Source organism: Leopardus geoffroyi, chromosome B1, assembly GCF_018350155.1.
Source record: "Leopardus geoffroyi isolate Oge1 chromosome B1, O.geoffroyi_Oge1_pat1.0, whole genome shotgun sequence".
NCBI lineage: Eukaryota > Metazoa > Chordata > Mammalia > Carnivora > Felidae > Leopardus > Leopardus geoffroyi.
Window position 1 is genome coordinate 184,058,408 of NC_059327.1, and position 22,041 is coordinate 184,080,448.

The window sequence follows — 22,041 nt, forward strand, 5'->3', positions numbered from 1 at the left end:
CTGGGCTGATGGCTCGGAGACTGGAGCCTGTTTCCGACTCTGTGTCTCCCTCTCTCTCTGCCCCTCCCCCGTTCATGCTCTGTCTCTCTCTGTCCCAAAAATAAATAAACGTTGAAAAAAAATAAATAAAAAAGATGACAGAGGGACAAAGAAAAACCTGCTTATTTCTCCCTATAGAGTCTTACCATTGACATTCTTTATATTCTTTTATTTTTTTTAATGTTTATTTATTTTTGAGACAGAGAGAGACAGTGTGAGGAGGGAGGGGCAGAGAGGGAGGGAGAGAGAATCCGAAACTGGCTCCAGGCTCTGGAGCTGTCAGCACAGAGCCCGACGCAGGGCTTGAACCCACGAACTGCAAGATCTTGACCTGAGCCAGAGTCCGAGGGCTTGACTGAGCCACCCAGGCGGCCCTTACTATTGACATTCATAATCCTCATTCATTCACTCATTCATTCCCTCCTGCCCCACCCCTCTCTCTCTCTCTCTTTGGGTCAGTTCATCACTGTATATGCTATGGGTGCAAATTAAGTTGCGTACTGGAGATAACTTGTGGCTTTCTATTTCATGAAGACTTTCATGAAGAATTTGGAGAACCAAATTCACTAGATGTGGAAAAAAAATAGCTAAGTCACCAAACTAGTGCAGTGCTATGTCAGAGGCAACCACAACTGCAGCTGACTATAATTAGCTGCCAACCTCAGGCTGCCTGAGGGAGCAGCTGCCCCATCGGGAAGAAACGGTGTGGACCGAAGCAATAGAACGGAAGGCCGCTCAGTCACCTCTGGGAGGATCAGCCGTCCACCCAGCCTTGTTTACGGCACTCTGCCTCAGAATTCCAAGCCTCTCAGTCATCAGTTATCTAAACTTCCTTCCTCTAATTGACCTAATCCCCACCCCACTCTTTATTCCCCTCCCTAGTGAAGCACTCCCCTTTGTCTTTGGAGTTCCCAATTCCCAGGGTGCAATCAATAAACTCCTGTATTTTTCAACCTCTTTCCTGAAGGTTCTCTGCCCCTGTTCACGTAACTAAAAGCAGGCTGTATCCTGGGGACACGGTTCCCTGCAGCGCTCTCAAATGGGTTCTTTCTTTTCTCTGACACCCAAAGTGATTCAGCACCAGCCTTACTCCTCAATGCCAATTTGAGTTTTACTCCCCCTTCCCTCTTGCAAACCCCTTCTGCTCCTTTGAGGCTCACACCATCTGCTCACACCATTCTTCCTCCTCCAAGTTACAGTTACTAACTAGTTGTTTCTGAGTCTTTCCTTCTGATTCTCGGTAAAACTAACTCGCAAGTCTGTTTCCTTCTTCTTCCCTATTTCTGTCATCCTTCTTGGTGACTTCAATATTTATACTGATGATTCATCCAACACCATGGACTCTTGGTTTCCTGACTTCCTTATACTGTCAACGATGTTTTCCTACTCTGCCTTAGCTATCCACCATGCCTTAGATCTTGGCATCAACAAAATTGGCACCAAGTTCAAAATTTCGAATGCAAATATCTCCTTCCGGTTACAAACATTATCCTTCCAAGTTACTTACTTGCTGAGGCACCTTCCCTTCAAAAATGCTTTTACTCAGGGCGCCTGGATGGCTCAGTCGGTTAAGCGTCCAACTCTGGCTCAGGTCATGGTCTCATGGTTCGTGAGTTTGAGCCCCACGTTGGGTTCTCTGCTGTCAGTGCAGAGCCTGCTTTGGAAACTCTGTCCCACCCATCCCTTGCCCCTTCTGCACTCTCTCTCTAAAAAAACAAATATTTTTTAAAAATGCTTTTACTTGTTTTTTGTTTTTACTTTCACTCTCCTCCTACCCCTCTGTTTCCATATCTATCGCCATCCCGTACTTATCCTTCATTTCTTTTCTTTTCTAGCTTAGATTCCATGACCCATCATTGTCATTTCTTCCTTGTGACCCTTAACTTCCTGGCCCAGTTGAATAAGGCTTGGAGGTCCAATAAACAGCACCTGTCTTCCTGCCCGAGTTCTGAGAGCTTGCGAGATAAAATTAAAACCTAGGCAGATGAAAGCTGATGAAGATATATCATCTTTCTTACTGATAAAGTTAACCCCCCGGAGTGTGACTTAGTTTTGCAGCAAGGACAGGCTTTTCAAAACTTATGCACTCAGCGATGCACTGAACAACTGTAGCCACCCCATCTAACCACCACCCTCCCCTTCCGTACCATGGGATCCAGATTTCTAAAGCCAGGGTGTGGAGGAGCAGTGCAGAACATATGCTTGCTTTGGGTTGCTGGATCCCAAGAGAAATATGAGAGAAAGGAGTGGGCTTTGTATCCCCACTCACTGATCCCAACCTCATCAATAATATAATTTACTCCTCTCCATGGGAAGAGGGAGTGAGGAGCATTACACCAATGAACTCCCTCCACATGGAAAGAAATGTTAAGACTTGGCAATACATTTTCCCCAACACCTCTCTTCCTCTGTTATGCTTGTCTTGTAATAGCCCAACTTTGTGGGGTCTTTTCCCTATCAGTAGCAGAGCAGAAGTTAGCCTTCAAAATATTTTTACACATTTTATCTTATTTGATCATTATAAAAACCACATGAGAGGCACCGGACATGTAGAATCCTCTATTTTATAGGTAAGAGAATTAAAGCAATGTGAACTCGCTATCATATGTTACAGTTGATATGGTAAATCCAATTTATCTGAGAGGAGGTGGATTAATTTCCTGTTGTTGCTGCAATAAATGACTACACGTTTAGTGGCTTAAAACAACACAAAATTACGATCTTATGGTCCTGGAGGTCAGAAGCCTTAAGATCAAGGTGTCAACAGGGCTGGGTTTTTCCTAAAGGCTGTAGGGGAGAACCCATTACCTTGCCTTCTCCAGCTACAACAACAACCTGTATCCCTTCCTCCATTGTCAAAGCCAGTAGCACATCCCTCCCTGACTCAGACACGTCTGCCTGCCTCCCTCTTTCCCTTCGAAGGACCCTGGTCACTACATTGGTCCCACCTGACAACCCAAGATAATTTCCCCATCTCAAAATCTGACTTAATCACATCAGCAAAGTGCCTTTTGCCATGTAAGGTCACACATGAGTTCAGGGACTGGGACATGGCAGACCATTACTCTTCCCACCAAAGGAAGGACAGCATCATTGCCTGCAACAAGAGGTGTTCATGTTCCATTTTACATAAGAAGGACTTTCTCTTACCACATTTGTTACTGAGAAAGCAAGCATACAAATACATAGAAACATTGAATGTTCAGCAGGATACCGTGTTCTGAGTAAGGATTTAATGTAGGTTGAATATACACACCGCATTATCTAAGAACAAAGTTTCAAGGATTAAGAACAACTGAAGAAGTAATACGAAAACAATTGCCTAATTAATGGAAAAAAGGCATTGATAACACCTGAGGCCAGCTGCTTACATTAAAAGGAATAATTTGAAGAAGGCATTTGGATGATCAGTGACATACAACTGACCAAATTTATCTTCGCTGTGTATTGATAGGTCTCCCACCTCCTTCTGCGTCTGTTTCATTTCCTCCCACTGTTTTATTGCTAAATTGACCAAACTATTACACTCATACATAGTTAAAATATTTATTGCGCTTATTTGAGAAAGAGGTACATTTAAAATCTATATTCTATTGCAAGTTCTAGTCAGTGAATAAAAAAAGCATATAGATTTGAAAAAAATGTAAAATTGTCTTTATTTATAGATGACATATTGTATATGTAGAAAATCTTAGGGAAGCTACAAAAAGGGATATTAGAAGTGGTAAGTTTAGCAAGGTCTCAGGATACAAGGTCAATATTAAAAAAATCAATTCTGTCTCTATATTAACAAACCATTGGAAATTGAAATTAAAAATACCATTTACAATAGCATAAAATGTGAAATAATTAGGGATATTTTGACAAATATGTATAAGGACTCTACATGGAGAACTACCAAATATTACTGAATGGAATTAAAGAAGACGTAACTAGATGGAGAGGTATCTCATGTTCATGGATTGTAATGCTCCATATTGGTGAGTTATCAATTGTCTCCAACTGATCTAGAGATTCAATGCTATCTCAATACAAATCTCATCACCTTTAAAAAAAATTGGTACAAATGGGAAAGCTGGTTCTAAAAGTTATTTAGAAATGCAAAGAACTTAGAACAGGCAAAAATAATTTTGATATAGGAAACGAAATTAGAGGACCGATACTACCTGATTTCAAGATTTACTCTAAAGCCGCAGAATCAACACAGTGTGGCATTGGAGGATAGACATAAATCCATGGAACAGAATAGAAAGGGTCCAGAAATAAGCTAACAGATATATGATCAATTGATTTTATACAGAGGGGCTGACATAGTAGGGATAGCTTTGTTTTTGTTTTTGTTTTGTTTTTGTTTCTGTTTTAGCAAATAGGGCTGGGACAATTGCATATCCATATGCAAAAACATGACTTTCAATCCTTAACTCTTGTACTATACACAAACTTAAAAAAAAAAAAAAAAAAGATCATAGCCTTAAATTAAGAGCTAAAACTGAAACTTCTAGAAGAAAACATAGGGGAAAAAAAATCCTTGTGTCCTTTAGTTATGGAAAAATTTCTTGGATAGGACACAAAAAATATGATCCATAAAAAGAAAAAAGATAAACTGATTCAACAAAGTTAAAAGTTTTGCTCTTTGAAAGATAGTTAAGAAAATTAAGAGACAAGCCACGGGATGGGAGAAAATTTTAAAACCATAAGTGTATCCAGAATAAGAAATTCTTACAACTGAAGATAATTAATTAAAAATGGCACAATATTTGAACACTTTCCAAAAGAATATGTATAAATGGCAAATAAGCATGAAAAGATGCTCAACATCATCAGTAATTGGGGAAATGCAAATGAAAACCACCTATTAGGATGATTAACATGATAGTAGCAAGTGCTGGTGAGGGTTTGGAGCATGGGGAACTCTTACACACTGCTGGTGGGCATGCAAAATGGTAGAACTACCTCAGAAAAGAGTTTAGAGGTTTCTTAGAAAGTTAAATTTATGCTTACGTATGACTCGGCCATTCTACTCCTAGGTATTTACTCAAAAAAAAGGAAGCTATGGGTCCACAGAAAGCCTTGCCCACAAATGCTCATAATAGCTGTGTCCATAATGTACCAAAATATGAGAACACCCTGGATGCCCATTAACAATGACGGATAAACAAACTGTATGAAATAGTCACACAATGAAATACTGCTCAGTGATAAAAAGGAAAGGACAACTAATCATACGGCAACATGGATGACCGTCAAACATTGTGCTGAGCACAAGAAGCCAGACACCAGAGTACATATGTACCATTCTGTTTAAATGAAACTCTAGAAAAGGCCAATCTAAACTTCAGGGACAGAGCAGATGAGTGGCTGCCTGGAGTGAAGGTGTATATGGGAGATCAAATGGGAAGGGGATTAAAGAGAAACGTTTCAGGTGGTGGAAATGTTCTACACCACAAATGATCGAGGTGCAGATGGTGATGTGGTGATGTGTGTCAAACCTTATGGAACTATGTCATTCAATTGCGTACATTTTACCGCACGTAAGTTATACCTTAATAAAGTGAATTTAAATGAAAAAAGTTGAGTGAGCTGAAGTGTTTGTAAGTTGTGTATGAAGTGTTTTTTTTTTTTTTTTTTTTCTCTCAAGATAGCCTTCCCCATTGGAAGGGACGATATCCTCTCTTGTAGGGACAATGCCACAAATCAACTTAGTGGGTAAAATGCTGCGTAACACTGAACAAGTCATTGAACTGCCCATGTTTCCTTATCGGTAAAATGAGTGAATTGGATGATTTCAGCTGTTTGTTTAATAAATATTTATTACAGCCCACTACAGGGCAAGCACAATGCCAGGTTCTAGCTGAAAAAGAATTCATTTCAGCCATTAAGGAGTCACTGGGAGTCTAGTACAAGAGAAAAAAAGCTAATATATGATTATGACCCAGCTTATGTAAACTTGGGGTATGGGGAGAATTGGGAGCAGTCTTCCCTGATGATGCAACACCTGAGTTGGGTTCTGAGGTACAAGTAAGAGGTAAAGAAGGAAGAGAAGGCATCCTCAGCAGAGGGTGCTATACGGACGACGGGCCAAAGTTGAGAGACATACCGTGTGTTTAAGGTGCTTCGGGTGGCTCAGTAGGTCTGAAACCCAGAATTGATCCTTATAAGGTCATGTCGTGTCTTGATTGAAAAAAGGTTAAAAAAAAAAAAAAGATTCCTCCAGTTTAAGCAGTATGTAGACAGGAGTCCCGTACCAAGTAATGATACCCATGTTGTAGTGGGTCACCTAAAAGGTTAAGGTAGCTACTCCTTCAGTTAGGATCCTTTCTGTTGCAAAGAGAATCTTTTGGCTCACGTAACGTACCAGTCCGGGAGCAGACTGGTAGAATGTGACTGGGGGATCAACCAGGTCAAGAGGGCAGCTTTTCACTCTTTCCATTTCTAGGCAGCAGCTCCAGACCCTATATCCTCTCTTTTTAATTTTTTAATGTTTAAGAATTTATTTTTGAAGGAGAGAGAGACAGAGTGTGAGCAGCGGAGGGCAGGAGAGGGAGACATGGAATCCGAAGCAAGCTCCAGGCTCCGAGCTGTCAGCACGGAGCCTGATGTGGGGCTCGAACCCACGAGCTGTGAGATCATGACCCGAGCCGAAGTCAGACGCTCAACTGACTGAGCCACCCAGGGGCCCCGTATCCTCTCTTTTTTACACCCCGCTTTCCTGAAAGATTAAACCAAAGTCTTGCAATCAAGTTCCATTGGTCCTCATTGGTCTTAGATTTTTGCACTAATCCTGAAGCAATCCCTGTGGCCAAGAGGGATGATATGTGGTGACTGGCTTGGCCAGGACCCAGAGGTCCTGGGATGGAGTCAGCTTCATTTGAAGCATGTGGGGTGGGGGCGGCGGGTGGGGGGAAGAGGAGGGGAAGGAATTCCCAAATAAAAATTAGAGCCTTTGTGGAAGAAGGGAGACTAGCAGATACTTAGAAGGAATTAAGTTTCAAGAAAAACAGATCTCAACAATTCTTGGAACAAGTCAGGGGATACACACAGAAATGGAAAATTTGCCTTTCGTCCTTCATACTTAGGCCGCCTGGTCACTGAAAACTGCCTTCAGGATAAAATAATGTGAGAATCAACATACATACAAAAAAACTGTCACTCAATATTCTAAGCACCTGTATTAGTGGATAAACAGTTTTATGAGCACAAAGACAAGGGCATAATTAATTCCAGTTTATAGACTCCAGGGTATCTTCACAATAGGCCTTGAAATGGGCCTTGAAGTCTGGAGGTCCTTCTGCCAGAGACAAGGTGCATGGCCATAGCTGGCTGAGGCTCAACAAGTAACCTGGTGAAACTCAAGGATAGGATAATGGATCCAAGTGGGGGCCTAGAGTGGAAAGACCAAGCTGTGGTGAATTTTCCCTGCTATGCTACAGAGCCTGGACTTTATCCTTCAAGCAATAGGGTGTTAACTTTTATGCGTGAAGTGACAAACCGAACCTGTATTTAGAGAGCTGTAGGCATAGATTAGACACTTCCTGAGAAAAGAAGGAAGGAGATAAGCATAGGGGGAATAAAGCTAAGTTTTCAAGCGGAATACTGAGGGGGTTCAACCCTAGTGGTCTTTATTTTCTCTACAAAATAGGAAGAGTGAGTACATGCTGAGTGTAAGGGGTGCTATGCAGTCAAGGCCAGCTGGAAATTGCAGTTAGCTGGAACGTCTTATTACCAAAAAGTTCTATCAGAAAGTCTGTTCGATAAACTCTTTCATAATATAAAGTCATACGTATGACATTAGTAGGTGAATTGAAATCCAGAAGAGCCAAATACAATGTCTACTAGGCTATTTCACCATCAGTGTGAATGCCACAGATGGAAAGATGACACAGTTAGCCCTGGTCGCTTAGGTCCTTGTGACCCTAGCGGAGCATATGTGGAGGGTTTCAGGGGTTGGCAGGCGGCGGGGTGGGGAGGACACAGGAGGAAGAAAGCCAAGAGGGGCCGTGTGCAGAGTGCAGCGAGAGGCAGAGTGGGAAAGACAGCCTGACTGCCCTTGATGCAATTTTTTAACAAGCAGCTAAGAGCAGCCTGGCCGAGGGTGTGTGACAGCAGCGAAACGTGCAGAAGCTTTGGGGTTCAGCTTCAGAACTACTGGCCGGAGCCGCCTGCTTCAAATGGAAGGATCGGCTATGCCACGCTCCATGTTTCATCTTGTGTGGTCCCAGTCTCCAGTGATCAACTAAAGTCAGACAGAGGCTAATGAAGTCAAGCATTCCTCATATATTATCTTCCGCCACTTGGCCTTAAAATGTCATAGTTAGAATTAATTACCAACAACAGCTTGTACTTGCTTGGTGCTTTGCAGTTAAAAAAAAAAATCACTTTCAAATATATTTTCTCATTTGGTCTTACTCGACCTGGTAAGGTAAACACAAACAAATAATTTCCTGCTGCCGGCCCTCCCCCCTCCCCGCCCCGCCCCCCTCCCCAGTTACAGATAAGAGAGATTAAATTATCTAGGGATTTACAGCCAGGACAAAAACTCTCAGTCTAGTTTTTCTAGGAGACCACTACATTGCTGCTTTTAAAAAGGCTTATGAATAATCTCTTAAAGAAACCGACAATGAGCATATCTATACACATCTGACCTTAAGCATTTAAAACGCTCTCTCCCTAACAGGGAAGAAAGAGAGATAGTAGTCAAAGGGTGTGCTTATATCTTCGTGATGAATGTGCATTTGCACGCAGCGCATGGCAAAGCATAGGATTATAACTGAATCACTTGCCAAAGCACTGAAATGGGCTTTCTTAAGAATCGATCCTGAATAAGAAATTATGATTTTCTTGTCAATAGGTACCTGATGAATAAAGCATATATAAAGATTTTCAAATTAAGAACTAGTTATATCAAACCCCGGCATACCTGTAGGCTGAGCTAAACCTCATTCACTTCCTAATTAATACATACTCCTTAAATAAAAGACTCAGGAAACACATTTGGACAAAATACAATGCTAAGCATTCAGTGAGAATATCAATCTATTGATTCAAAGTTCTGTTGGAATGATCAGCATCTTGAATTTGGACACTTTTTTTTCATATTCTGTTATTCTGAATGACAGATGTGGTAGGTCTTTTGCAAGTCATATAAAATAATTATAATAAAGACTCACTTATAATAAAGACCAAAATAAGACTGATGCCTTGCATAACGTCTTCAGTTCTAAAATGAATGTATAGTACCTACTTCTAGTTCCTCAGATGCTCTGCCCTAGAAGCAAATCTTGTTAAACAAAGATTCAGCAAAATTGGATACGGTTTTGATTTTTCATTCCCTTCATCGAATCCGTGATGCCCTCTTTGCGCACGTCCAAAGTGGGAGAACCTGGCAACAGGCCTCAGCAGGGTCAAGTCTTCAAGGCAAGAGATGGAAGGTTGAGAAGTTTGAAGGGATCACTCCGTAATTTTCTTTTTTCGGAAAGTGATGAATAAATATTGTCAGATGGAGACAACTGTTATTTGACCTTCCCCAGTAGAGACCTTTAAGGGAGAAATAAAGTGGAAAGGGATCTAGAAGATCACTGGTGAGACAAAAGGTGTTAAAAACACCAAAGCACACTTGAATTCCATTACCTTTTTCCAATCTTACCACATTCTACTCCACCCCTGGCTCTGAGTGAAGAACAATTCATAAGACAAAATGATACATTATCTAGAGATAAATTTACAAACTGACGGAAGAAAATTGTCCCAGAGGCTACATTACCTCTTCAAGTTTATTACAGTATCTTTAGTTCTTATTGCATATATCGTTACATGCCTTTTACAAGTCAGGGTTATATATATAGTATGCTCAGTTTAGCAGAAGTTATGTCTATTGCTTCTCTCTTGAAAATCAGCAGCATGCAGTGGAACATTTGGTGCGCAGAGCTTTGTTTCAAAAAGTGAAAAACGACTTAGGTTTAACTGAAGAGGGAACATGATCTTTATTGGCTTATATGCGAAGTTTAATTTTGGTTTTATGCAGAGTTTGCATAGTTCATGATTATTTTCTAATGAAAAAAACTAGATGTGTTGTCAGTGACCTTGAAGGAGATCAGGTGACAGTAGCAAACAGAAAAATTTGAAGAAGAGGCATAACTTTTAAGGTAGAAAGGTCAGCAAGAACTGCCTGGAACAAAAAAACAAAACAAAAAGATTTGTTAATGTCAGTATTCTAACTGGCAAAAGGAAGCCTATGAAATACAGCACAACAGAAACACCACTGCCATGCAATTCTGGCTTTGACACACTTTCTGAGTTCTTCACATTAGTCCTAAAAACCTGTCCCGAAGCTACGACCTCCCTTCGCTTTTCTCAGTATCTTAATGTTAGAACGTGCAAAACGCTAAAACGTGCAGTAGAAAATAACCTGGACTTTTGCCTTGAGCCTTCTTCAAATATACAAGGTAGCATGAGTTTATAAGAGGTCTAATATTTCAACTTGCTTCTATAAATAAACGTACATTATGAATCTTGGTCCCGTTATACTAGTATAAGGAGTATCTGGCTTTAGGAAATCGTTTTTGAGACAGAACTAATGTTTATTCAGTTGCAAGATGCATAAACATCCTTTTCCCTTTAAGCAAAGAATGTCGGCAGCTATTTTAAGGGTATCATTTAAATTTCTATGAGAAAAAACAAATAGAGTAATATGGTAAGCCGCTATTTAATTGAACGATGTGTCAGGTATAAATTATACCATTGAAAAGAAACATTAAAACATTAACTCATTATTTTAAATGACAAAAAAAAAAAAAAAAGCGCCTACGTATCTTTACTGTATCATCCAAACGCATGCTCTTTAACTCTCTTGACTAGATTTTCTTTGTTCTAGCAGAACATGTGGACATGTGCAATAAGAAAATGCAACTTGGGCTCCAATAGTTTCTACTACAACTACTGGGTGTCTGGTTTCCCGTAACAGTTATAATGGTTTCCTATATAATCTTGTGTGTGACTCCTTCACAAGAAGATTGTTCTCAACTAATTAAGGAATCTTGAATACTTAATATTCCTTAGCTCGAAACTTATAGGCTTTACCCAAGTGAAGAAATGAGGCTATGAGTAATGTGTGTCCTATGCATCTGAGACTGAAGTGCCCAAGCCTGGCACTCTCTCAGGAACTATTTCCATCCCGTCCCAGTGAAACTTATCCTTACTTCAGCTGCAGCCAGTGATGTCACCTCCATCAGGTTCACTGCTCGGAAAGCAAACACAGCAGCTGCCAGGACTGGAAAAGAATGCACACTATTTCAACTGCTGGCCTACTCATCAGCCCGACAAATTTACTGCTATGCCCGCAACCCCCTAGGAGAGCCCAGAACTGGTGCTTTACGTGACTTGCACGCATGCATTGCAGTTTAGGTCCTGCGACGAAGGGAAATGATCTCCTCCGGAGAACAGAGTGCCCGGCGGATAGATAAACCGAATCCCATAGTTTGGGGAAAAAGGAAAATTCAGTGGTCTTAAAAGAGCCGTTTTTAGAAATGATTTCTTTCATGCCTGTAACTTAAATTACAAGTTTTTAAATGGCACGGAGATCTAATGATTACTTACAATTAAAGGTTTATTTGACGCAGGTGTTTTTTACTAACGCAACAGGATTCTCAAAAGTTATATGGAGACTGTATTTTCAAGTTTATCAGATCACGTTTCATATGTCTCAAGAGGTCCTGATAGAAATGTGGCAATAAAGCATTTTCTTAAAAAAATATTTTTATAATATTTTGTTATACTTTTAGACTCAGCATTGACTTTCTTAGAGTGTCATAAGTGGATAGGTATGTGGGGAGAGCTGCTGTGGACTGATCCTGAAATTTACATTAACATTGGCTATAGGAAAAAGAAGTTGAAACTTTGAAAAAAAAATTATAGGACACCTTGAAGGTCAATAATGTACATGGAGTGGAAAGCAACGTTTGCATACGTTGCATATGCCTATGAAAAGAAAGTAATGCTAACGTGTAATCTTTCTTCTTACATAATCTGCCACAAAGCCCCACATGTGGGAGTGCATCATCATGGCCAGCGAAAGGACCCATGTGAGAGGTGGGTGCCCTGACAAGGTGATGACAAGCCTAAGGATGGCTCTTGACTTCTCCCTCCTTTTTTCTCTTCCATCACCAGTGGTGGTAGTTTATTCTCTACCCCACAAGTCCTTGAAATTTAGGAAATAAATGGTAAGGAATCTTCAAAATTATTTGAAAGACTGGCTCCTGAGTTTCTGGCAGAGCTAATCCAAATAGATAGTTTTTTAAAATCCATTTTTACTGTGGGAATCACAACAATGCTACTGATAGTTCTCATACCAACTCTGAGTTAAGAACCATTGCTAGCCCTATTGTATTAAGGTGGAAACTGGGGCCCAGTGAGTTTGGATGACATGTTCAAAGCCACACAGGTAGAAAACAGTGGAGTGAGAACTTAATCCTGGCTCTGGAACCTAAGCATCTAACCACTCTTAGCACTTAGACTGAAGGTAAGTAGTAATGAGTCTTCCCTGACATGAAAACCTGGGTGCTTTCCTATGAGTCCTCTCTGCTGCCCTTCGGAATGGTTTTCCAGAGATGGCCTGAAGGATGATGCTATGATGATCCTGGGCTCTGACAGGGGAGTAGACGCCAACATCCAGACCTCTTAATTTTCCCAGAGAGAGGCACAGAGCAACCAGACCAGACTGGGAAACACAGGCATTTTTTAGGGTACAATAGATTTTGGACAGTCTGGCAAAAAAAAAAAAAAAAAAAAGCATTGCAACTAGTTAGGCAGGAAAATTCTGGGGGTGGGTGGGGGGTGGGGGGAAGATGGTAGTGGTAAAACAAAACTTAAAAAAGCCAAATCGGATGGGATTATTTAATTTGTAACAGGGGATGCAAAGATCAGGGACAAAGACTTTTACCTTTTAACTGAAAAGGAGAAAACTTCAGTACTTTAGAGTCACTGAGTGTCTATGTTTATAAGAGTATCAAAGAAAATAATTTCTTTCGACCAGCAACTTCTCTATAGTTTTCCTAATATCTAGAATCATTTTGACAATGGAGACATTTGAGAAGCTAAGGAGTATGATGGCTACTTCCTTTTTTGTGTATAATTTAACAGAGTTGGTGAAAGCTTGACAGGATGGCCAAACTTTCTGCTGTAGCAGGAAAGAGTTTTACATGGCGGGAAATTGTTTTTCCAAAGGTAGATAAGAGGGGGGAAAAAAGATCAGGCCACTAATTGACCTCAGCATCCAAGTGCTTATGTGCTCATAACCTTTATTTATCTTGGTGTCACATCACAGAAGTTCCTTTGCGTCTGCCTCATGTTTGATTTGCCCAGCCTTTCCGCAGAACACTTCTGTTTGCCAAGGAGAAAAGCTCTCCACTTTGGGATATTTTCAACTGCAATCATGCTTCACATGAAGTAGAGAGACTCTAACATTTACTTTTGGCCGTTTAAGCTATGCTCGTTAATTCTAAGCAACTCTATCACAAACATTCAGGCACCTTTGCTTTAAACTGTTCCTCAAAAGACCCTCATTAATGCATAATTAATTTTTAGTAATACTTACTAAATTAGTAATATTTACTAAAACTTTCTAAAGGCTATATAATAACTAACTTGGGCAAAAAAGGTGGTCCCAAAATATTCATCCCCCCAAATGTCTGAAATAATAACAATGAGTTTGGGTACCCCTACATGAAATTATCCATCCTCTGGCTCTTGCTCTGAATTCATGGGAGGGGAGTCTAGTTCCATTTCTACATGTTCTGTAATTCTTCCCTGCTGATTTTTTAAAAACCATTCAGGGAAAGTAGGAAACCGGTGCAGAGTGCATTTCTACCTGTTCATCAGCAACGTTTTTATTAATGTTCTGAGCTCCAGCAGGGTGCCTAGCTTCGAGGAAATGCGTTAGTCAACATTCATTTATTTCTCTTTCACATAAGTTTGCTGAGGGGTGATAAGTCCCAGAATGAGAACATTTAAATTGTTAGAGGGCTTAAAGGTCTTTCAATTCCACATTTCTTTCACAGTAGAAAACCTCTTAACCTTCAAGTGACCATTAAAAAGCCCATTCTAGTTTTGAAAAATCCTAATTATTAGAAAGTACTTTCTTATACTGAGCCCCCTTTCTTTACCATGCTCTAATATTTTGAAATGATAAACAACAACAACAGCAACTAAACACAACACTCTTCAAAATTTATGACACACCCAGAGGAGATTTATTTGCTGGAAAGTCTACAGTCCTGTTGCCTGAGAAACAGTAGCAGAAAACAAGGCTTCTTAGCCTGGAAAGTAGAAGGCTCTGGGGAAAGGCGAGGGTAGAAAAAACATGATGATAACCCTGGCTTAACAGGAGTACCTTTTAGCAAGCCATGTCATCCAGAAGTGAGATGGGCTAACTCGTCAGACAAGGACGACCCAACACTCAAGTGTTTAAGCAGAGGGTGAGGACCGCCTGTCAGAAACATCTAAAAGAATCATACCTGATGTCCTCTAGGATTCCTCTCCCTGTAGATTCTATGCATCACTGCCATTCAGCCAAGACAGCTGAGGGCAGACCCTTCTTTCCTCACGCCTATCTGTACGGGCTCAAAATCCAATTGAGACAGAAGGATACTGGGAGTTGTTAGCAGCACCATTAAGTGGTATCTCTGATTACACCAAGGGTGATGTTTTTCTTCACGACACTTTATTATTACTCTAATTTTGCTTTTTGAATTAACATACTATTATTCTAGACCTCTCAGCATTCAAGAATATGTTAATATGGTACCTAAAGAATCTTCTATAAGAAAAGGGACTTCTTCAATGAAGCATTGTTTCCACAATTACCCAGAGTGGGATCTTGATAATGCTATCAATATAAGGTACGGAAATGAAGACTCACACAGGTTAGATAATTTATTCAATATACACAACTGGAGAAGGTTGGACCCAGCACTCTGCCAGCTTTTCTGCTCTCCATCCATTGTTGTGAAAACCTTGTGCTATTTATTTGAATTTCCTAATAATCCCAATGATTAAAATAACTGAGATTATTTTGTATAAGATAAGCAAAATAATATAATTAACAAGAAATCTGTGCCCTGTGTATTATCATACAGTTGTCTTGTATCTCTATTATAAGACCTGCTTAATTATAATAAGAGATCAATCTGTGGCTTCCTGAAAAAACAGATGAAATCTTTTTTGGCTGAAGAGAATACCTAAAAGGGGAAACTCAACCACCAGGAGTCAGAGGGTGTTAGCGAAAAGGAAAAGGTTTTGCAGTCATGTCCAGAACTCAAACTCAAGTCCAGAAGAGCTGAGATTTCAACTTCGCAGGGAGGCTCCGTGTCAGCTTAGATTTTAGGCCGTGGTTGAGAAGGGGCTCGGAACACGTGAGAAGGCAGAGAAGCCAGGAGTAGGAATGAAGTATCCCTACACTCTGCTGTGCTGACCTCACAGCAGCTGACAGTAAGCCCCGGCTAAACGAAAAGCAGGGGAGGAGAAATGGACTTTCCTCGGAGCAAAGAAGAAAGACTCGGGATACACTAGTGTTGGGAAGTTACACGGAAGTATCTAGATCTCAGAACTTCAGTACTTGTCTTCTAAGGCAGGTAAATCTATTAAATGTTTAGGAATTAGAAATGACAGACACCTGTAGACTCAAACTGCAATTACAGATGGTGAATGTCAGAAAGTAAAGGGGCTTGGGGCGCCTGGGTGGCTCAGTCGGTTGAGCATCCGACTTCGGCTCAGGTCACGATCTCGCATTCCGTGAGTTCGAGCCCCGCGTCGGGCTCTGTGCTGACAGCTCAGAGCCTGGAGCCTGTTTCAGTTTCTGTGTCTCCCTCTCTCTCTGACCCTCCCCCATTCATGCTCTGTCTCTCCCTGTCTCAAAAAAAAAAAAAGAAAGTAAAGGGGCTTTATTATAGAAACAGCATGTGTTTTACAAACAAGCACTTATTACCAGCAAGAATTTCCAGAGAGTTGTATCCTAGGATTCTATCCCACAAAAGCAGGAGTTGATCTGTAGCTAAATATCCAGAGAAAGCTCGAACCATCCATTTAAAGGATATGCGTAGCCTGTAGGCAAAGAAAAAAGAAAATAAATTTTACCAGTGAATGTTTTTTTCTTACAAACAGACAATGTCAGAAGAGCCAACCAATTCCACGGTTAAGTTAACTTCTTTGTGAGTCTTAGAAATCACCTCAGCATTTAAAAGCTGCAAAAGTGCAATGGGGAGAAGCCATGAGTCTTCAAATTAGTGGCCTTAACGTATCAAGAGGGAAAATGTATATCTGCTATGTTACAGTTCAGCCTTTAGAAAACTCACTCCTATGTGCTATTTTTCAGGGTCTTTACTAATTAGTTATCAATGAGGTGATCTTACTAGTCAACAGTCCTTAACAGTTTGAATCATTCGAATCATGATTATTTGAATTTTTATTCAAAATACCGGAAAAATGCTTGGCAGCTGCATACTTTTCCAATTCAATAAGTTGTATTCCTACGTTTCAGTCAAAAGGCTACATAGGATGAATAAAATAAAACAAGAAGTAGGAGTCTTTGAAGGCAAATAGTTGTGAAGTTATAAGGGACCTTGGAAATAGATTTCTGATTTCAAACCCTTCATTTTAAAGGGGAACAACCGGAGAATTCAATTGACTTTGACAAAAAAAAATCCTAAGAGATACGAGATCCCACTATTTATAAGTAGGTTATGTTACAATAATAATTTATCTCTGAAATCAGGAAATGAACTCGTTAGCCTTGGTGCTTTAAGAGACAAACTATTCCCTCACATTTCTGTACTATCTATTCTTACCATCACTTAACTGCTCCTGAGAAGTGTTAGCCAAAGTCTTTGCTGGAGCTGTTACAATATTATATAGATAAATATCTGTGCTACTTTCTTAAAGCAAGAGAAAGGAATCTAAAGATTGCCTTTCTTGATGTATTAATTCTCTTAAGACCAAAAAGACCCCCAAGTTTTCAGAAATTCCTCAATACTAGGTAACTATTATTCTAATATACCAAGGTACACAAAGGGAGTAGCATTGACAAATTAAACTTTTTGGTTGGCTTTAAGAATATCTGCTTATGAATGCCACAGTAATTTTTGGCCACAAGATATTTTAAATTCAAAAAAGATCATTTGTCTTTTAAGTCTAAATGATCAAGATCAACTAGTGTCATTTGATTGGATTTGTCAGGGTCTTAATAGAACAACAGCACCACACATGTGCCCCCCCTCTATGTACAGCACAGAATTAGTTTATTATAAATAAAGTTCACTGAGGTATAATTTATGGATAGTAAAATTCACCCTTATTAATGCACAGTTCTATGAGTTTTCCTAAGAACCAAATGGAAACTTCAAAACTGAAAAATAACGAAAAACAGAAAACAACCCTCACTGGATAGACCCAACAGCAAAATGGTAATGACAGAGAAAAGAGCCAGTGATTTTGAATACAGATCAATAGAAAATGCCTCATCGGAACCATAGAGTAAAAATGATTGAAAATGAAGTGAATAGTTTCAGGGACCTTTGGGATAAGACCAAAAGTTTTAACATTTGTGTCACTGGAATTCTAGAAGAGAAGGAGAATAAATATGTTACAGAAAAAAATATCGGACGAAATAATGATTGAAAATGTCCTAAATTTGGCAAAAGATACAAGCTTAAAGATTCAAGAAGCTTAGCAAACCCCAAGCACAGAAATCCATGCCCAGATATATCAGAATCAAGCTGCTGAGAAAAGATCTTGATAGTGGCTAATGAAAAAAACATTTTTCCCGAAATGTCTGGCAGAATTTACCAGTAAAGCCATCCATGCTGGAGTTTATTTGAAGGTAGAAGGTAATTAATTAAAAATGCATATTGTAGGGTATTGTAGGGGCTCCTGGGTGGCTCAGTCCGTTAAGCACCTGACTTTGGCTCAGGTCATGATCTCGGGGTCTGTGAGTTTGAGCCTCACATCAGGCTTTCAGTGCAGAGCCCACTTCAGATCCTCTGTCCCCTTCTCTCTCTGTCCCACCCCTGCTCGTACTCTTTCTCTTTCTCTCTCTCTCTCAAAAATAAATAAACATTAAAACAAATTTTTTTAAGTGTATATTGTAAACCCCAGAGCACTCTTATGGACTGAATGGTTGTGTCCTCCCACCCATCATGTATATGTTGAAACTCTACCTCACAATGTGATGGTATTAGGAAAAAGGGGGAGCCCTAGGGTGCTAATTGGAAAAAGATGAAGCCCTCATGGTTGGGATTCGTGCCTTCATGAGAGTCGTGTGAGAGCCTGTTTCTCTTCTCTGCTCTCCACCACATGGAGAATAAGTCCAATAAGAAGTCCATAGTCTGCAGCCTAGAAGAGGGTCCTCACTGGAACTCACTGAAGAAGAGGGTCCTCACGGAACCATGCTATCACCTTGATCTTGGACTTTTAGTTTTCAGAACTGTGGGAAATAAGTTTCTGTTATTTATGAGCCACACAGTCTATGGTAATTTGTTACAGCAGACTAAACTAAGACAGATATCTATGAAAAAAGATGTTTTAAAAAAGGTATAAATAATAATCCCACAGTAGTGATAAAATGGAATAAAAAATACTCAAGAGGGTACCCATTTCTCCACATCCTCTCCAGCATCTATAGTCTCCTGATTTGTTCATTTTGGCCACTCTGACTGGCGTGAGAACCCTCTTGCACTGTTGGTGGGAATGCAAACTGGTGCAGCCACTTTGGAAAACAGTGTGGAGGTTCCTCAGAAAATTAAAAATAGACCTACCCTATGACCCAGCAGTAGCACTGCTAGGAATTTACCCAAGGGATACAGGAGTACTGATGCATAGGGGCACTTGTACCCCAATGTTCATAGCAGCACACTCAACAATAGCCAAATTATGGAAAGAGCCTAAATGTCCATCAACTGATGAATGGATAAAGAAGTTGTGGTTTATATACACAATGGAGTACTACGTGGCAATGAGAAAGAATGAAATATGGCCTCTTGTAGCAACATGGATGGAACTGGAGAGTGTGATGCTAAGTGAAATAAGCCATACAGAGAAAGACAGATACCATATGTTTTCACTCTTATGTGGATCCCGAGAAACTTAACAGAAACCCATGGGGGAGGGGAAGGGAGAAAAAAAAAAAAAAAGAGGTTAGAGTGGGAGAGAGCCAAAGCATAAGAGACTCTTAAAAACTGAGAACAAACTGAGGGTTGATGGAGGGTGGGAGGGAGGGGAGGGGAGGTGATGGGCATTGAAGAGGGCATCTTTTGGGATGAGCACTGGGCATTGTATGGAAACCAATTTGACAATAAATTTCAATATTAAAAAAAAAAAAGGAGAAATATAATGAAAGCCACACCTGTAAGTTAAAATTTTCTAACAACCACATTAAAAGAAGTAAAAAGAAATGGGTAGGGGAGCCTGGGTGGCTCAGTCGGTTAAATGGCCAACTTCGGCTCAGGTCATGATCTCGTGGTCCGTGAGTTTGAGCCCCGCGTCGGGCTCTGTGCTGACTGCTCAGAGCCTGGAGCCCGTTTCAGATTCTGTGTCTCCCTCTCTCTCTGCCCCTCCCCTGTTCATGCTCTGTCTCTCTCTGTCTCAAAAATAAATAAACGTTAATAAATAAATAAATAAATAAATAAATAAATAAATAAATAAAAGAAATGGGTAAATTAAATCTCAACAATATATTTTATTTAATTTAGTATATCTCAAATATTATCATTTCAAAATGTAATAGATATTAAAAATTATTAATGCATTATTTAAAAAAAATACTCAATTAAAAAGTATGCAGGAAAAAAGGAAAAAAAGAATGAAAAAACACAAATTGAAAATGTCTGCTGAGATAGCAGATGGTATCAATTGATATTACTATAATCTAATAATATCAATTATTAAATGTAAGTGGAACAAACATACCAATTAAAAAGACAAATTGACACACTGGAAAACCCAGTTGTACTTTTGACAAGAAAGCCATTTAAAAGATAAAGAGATAGATAATCGATATGTTAAAAGTAAAAGGACAGAAAAAATACACCACACAAATTGTAATTGAAAGAAAGCTGCGACGGCTCTATCAAATGTAGTAGACTTATTGCCAGGAATAAAGACATTAATAATGATATAGGGATCAGTTCTCCTAAAAACAGAGCCTCTAATACATGAAGTAAAATATGCGTACCAATGAAGGAAGAAATAGACATATTCACAATTATAATTGGAGACTAACATTTCTTTCTCAAAAATTAATAGAAAAAGTAGACAGAAAATTAGTAAGTTTATAGAAGGCTTGACATTACCAAACACTTGACTTTGTTGACATTTATAGAATATTTTGCTGAACAACAGCAGAACGTGAATGCTTTGCAAATGTATTTGTAATATGCACCAAGACAGATCAAATTCTGGGCCACGTTACAAACTTCGATACATTTTAAAAAACTGAAATCTTATGAAGCATGTTGTCTAACTGCAACAGAATTAAAATAGAAATCATAACAGAAATATTTAGAATATTTAGAAATTAAACAACTGTTTAGAAATTAAACAACATGCTTCTAATAAAACCCATGGTCAAAAAGAAGTGACAAGAGAAATTAAGAAACATTTTGAACCGAATGAAAATGAAAACACAACATATCAAAATTTGTTGTGTGGAGGTAATGCAGTGCTTTGAAGGCAATTTATAACAATATTGCTTATATCAGAAAAGAAGAAAGGTCTCAAACTAATGATCTTTAACCTTAAACAAGAAGACAAGTGCAAAATAAGCCTAAAGCAAACATAAGGAAGGAAATAATAAATATAAGAGCATAAATCAATGAAATTTAAGACAGAAAAACAAGAGAGAAAATTAAAGAAACCAAGACATGTTTCTTTCAAAGAATAAAATTAATAAACCTCTAGCCAAACAATCAAGAAAAAAGAGAAGATACAAATATCAATCTCGAGAATGAGAGAGGTGTTGTCACTGTGATTCTATACATATTAAAAGGTTAATTAAGAATAATTAGGGAATATTCTAAATAACTTCATGTCCATAAATACGATAACTTAGATAAAATGAACAAAATACCAAAGCTTGCTCAAGAAGATATCGATAACTTGAATAGTCCCATATCTATTAAAGAATTAAATTCTAATTTAAAAACCTTCAATTCATAAAAGCCTTTTAAGAATGTATTTCTAGCTTGATAATTAATTTTTAATACTTTCTTCTGCATAAGAACTTTAATGTTTATCATGAGTCATTGAAATAAATTTGTTCCTTTTAATGATTAAAGTATATAAATAGGCTAGAAAAAAGTTAAGATTTTAGTTTCTAGCAGTAAACTAAACATCTTAATCATGGTAAAGCCTTATTATATTCAAATGTTCATTCCACAAGAGTAAAAACAAAGGTCAATTTACTACAAATTTAAGAAAAAAAGAGACCTGTGTACAATATAAAATATTTCCGGCACATTCTTGTTTTGTAATCTTAAACATTAACAGAATCCTGTTTTTTACTGGCTACGAAGGAAAGGGTATCAGCTCAGTATTATCAGTGGATGATATGAAATGTTGTTTTATAAATGGCATTTCTAAGATCTAAGATGTCTGAAATTCAATGGTGCTTTACAGAAAGAATATATATAAAATCCTTCACTATTGAAACTATTGAAACTATTGAAACTTCACTATTCCTACTTCATGAGGTAGGAATTCTCTTGATTCTAAAGATGAGGAAATTGAATTATCTTGATTTAAAGAAAGAAAATGAAACTTAGATGAATTCAATAACTTCATTAGGATTATACAGTTTAGTAGACAGAATTTAAACCCTGGTCTGTCTCTTAAACATACCCACTCATCCATCCATCCATCCATCCATCCACCCATCCATCCATCTACCTGATGTGGATTCAAGTGTGGGGACGACAAATACTAAACTGTTGTATTTCCCATTAACTACTTTTGCCATCTCAG

At 38.9% G+C, this 22,041-nt stretch overlaps 1 protein-coding gene across 3 annotated transcripts in view; it reads right to left on the bottom strand.

Annotated features, from left to right (window-relative positions):
• Positions 1–9,795: 9,795 nt before the first annotated feature.
• TBC1D19 (TBC1 domain family member 19) overlaps positions 9,796–22,041 on the bottom strand; it is a 147,650-nt gene continuing 135,404 nt past the window's right edge. For 2 of the 3 annotated variants that reach the window (XM_045474319.1, XM_045474321.1), the window contains 3 exons: positions 16,016–16,131; positions 11,235–11,305; positions 9,796–10,204 (listed from right to left, as the gene is read on the bottom strand). In XM_045474319.1, coding sequence (XP_045330275.1) covers positions 10,130–10,204; positions 11,235–11,305; positions 16,016–16,131 — 262 coding nt within the window. In that variant the 3' untranslated portion in view covers positions 9,796–10,129. Of the gene's footprint in view, positions 10,205–11,234; positions 11,306–12,868; positions 15,531–16,015; positions 16,132–22,041 lie in introns of those variants that run through there. The other variant, XM_045474320.1, reaches the window with a different exon arrangement.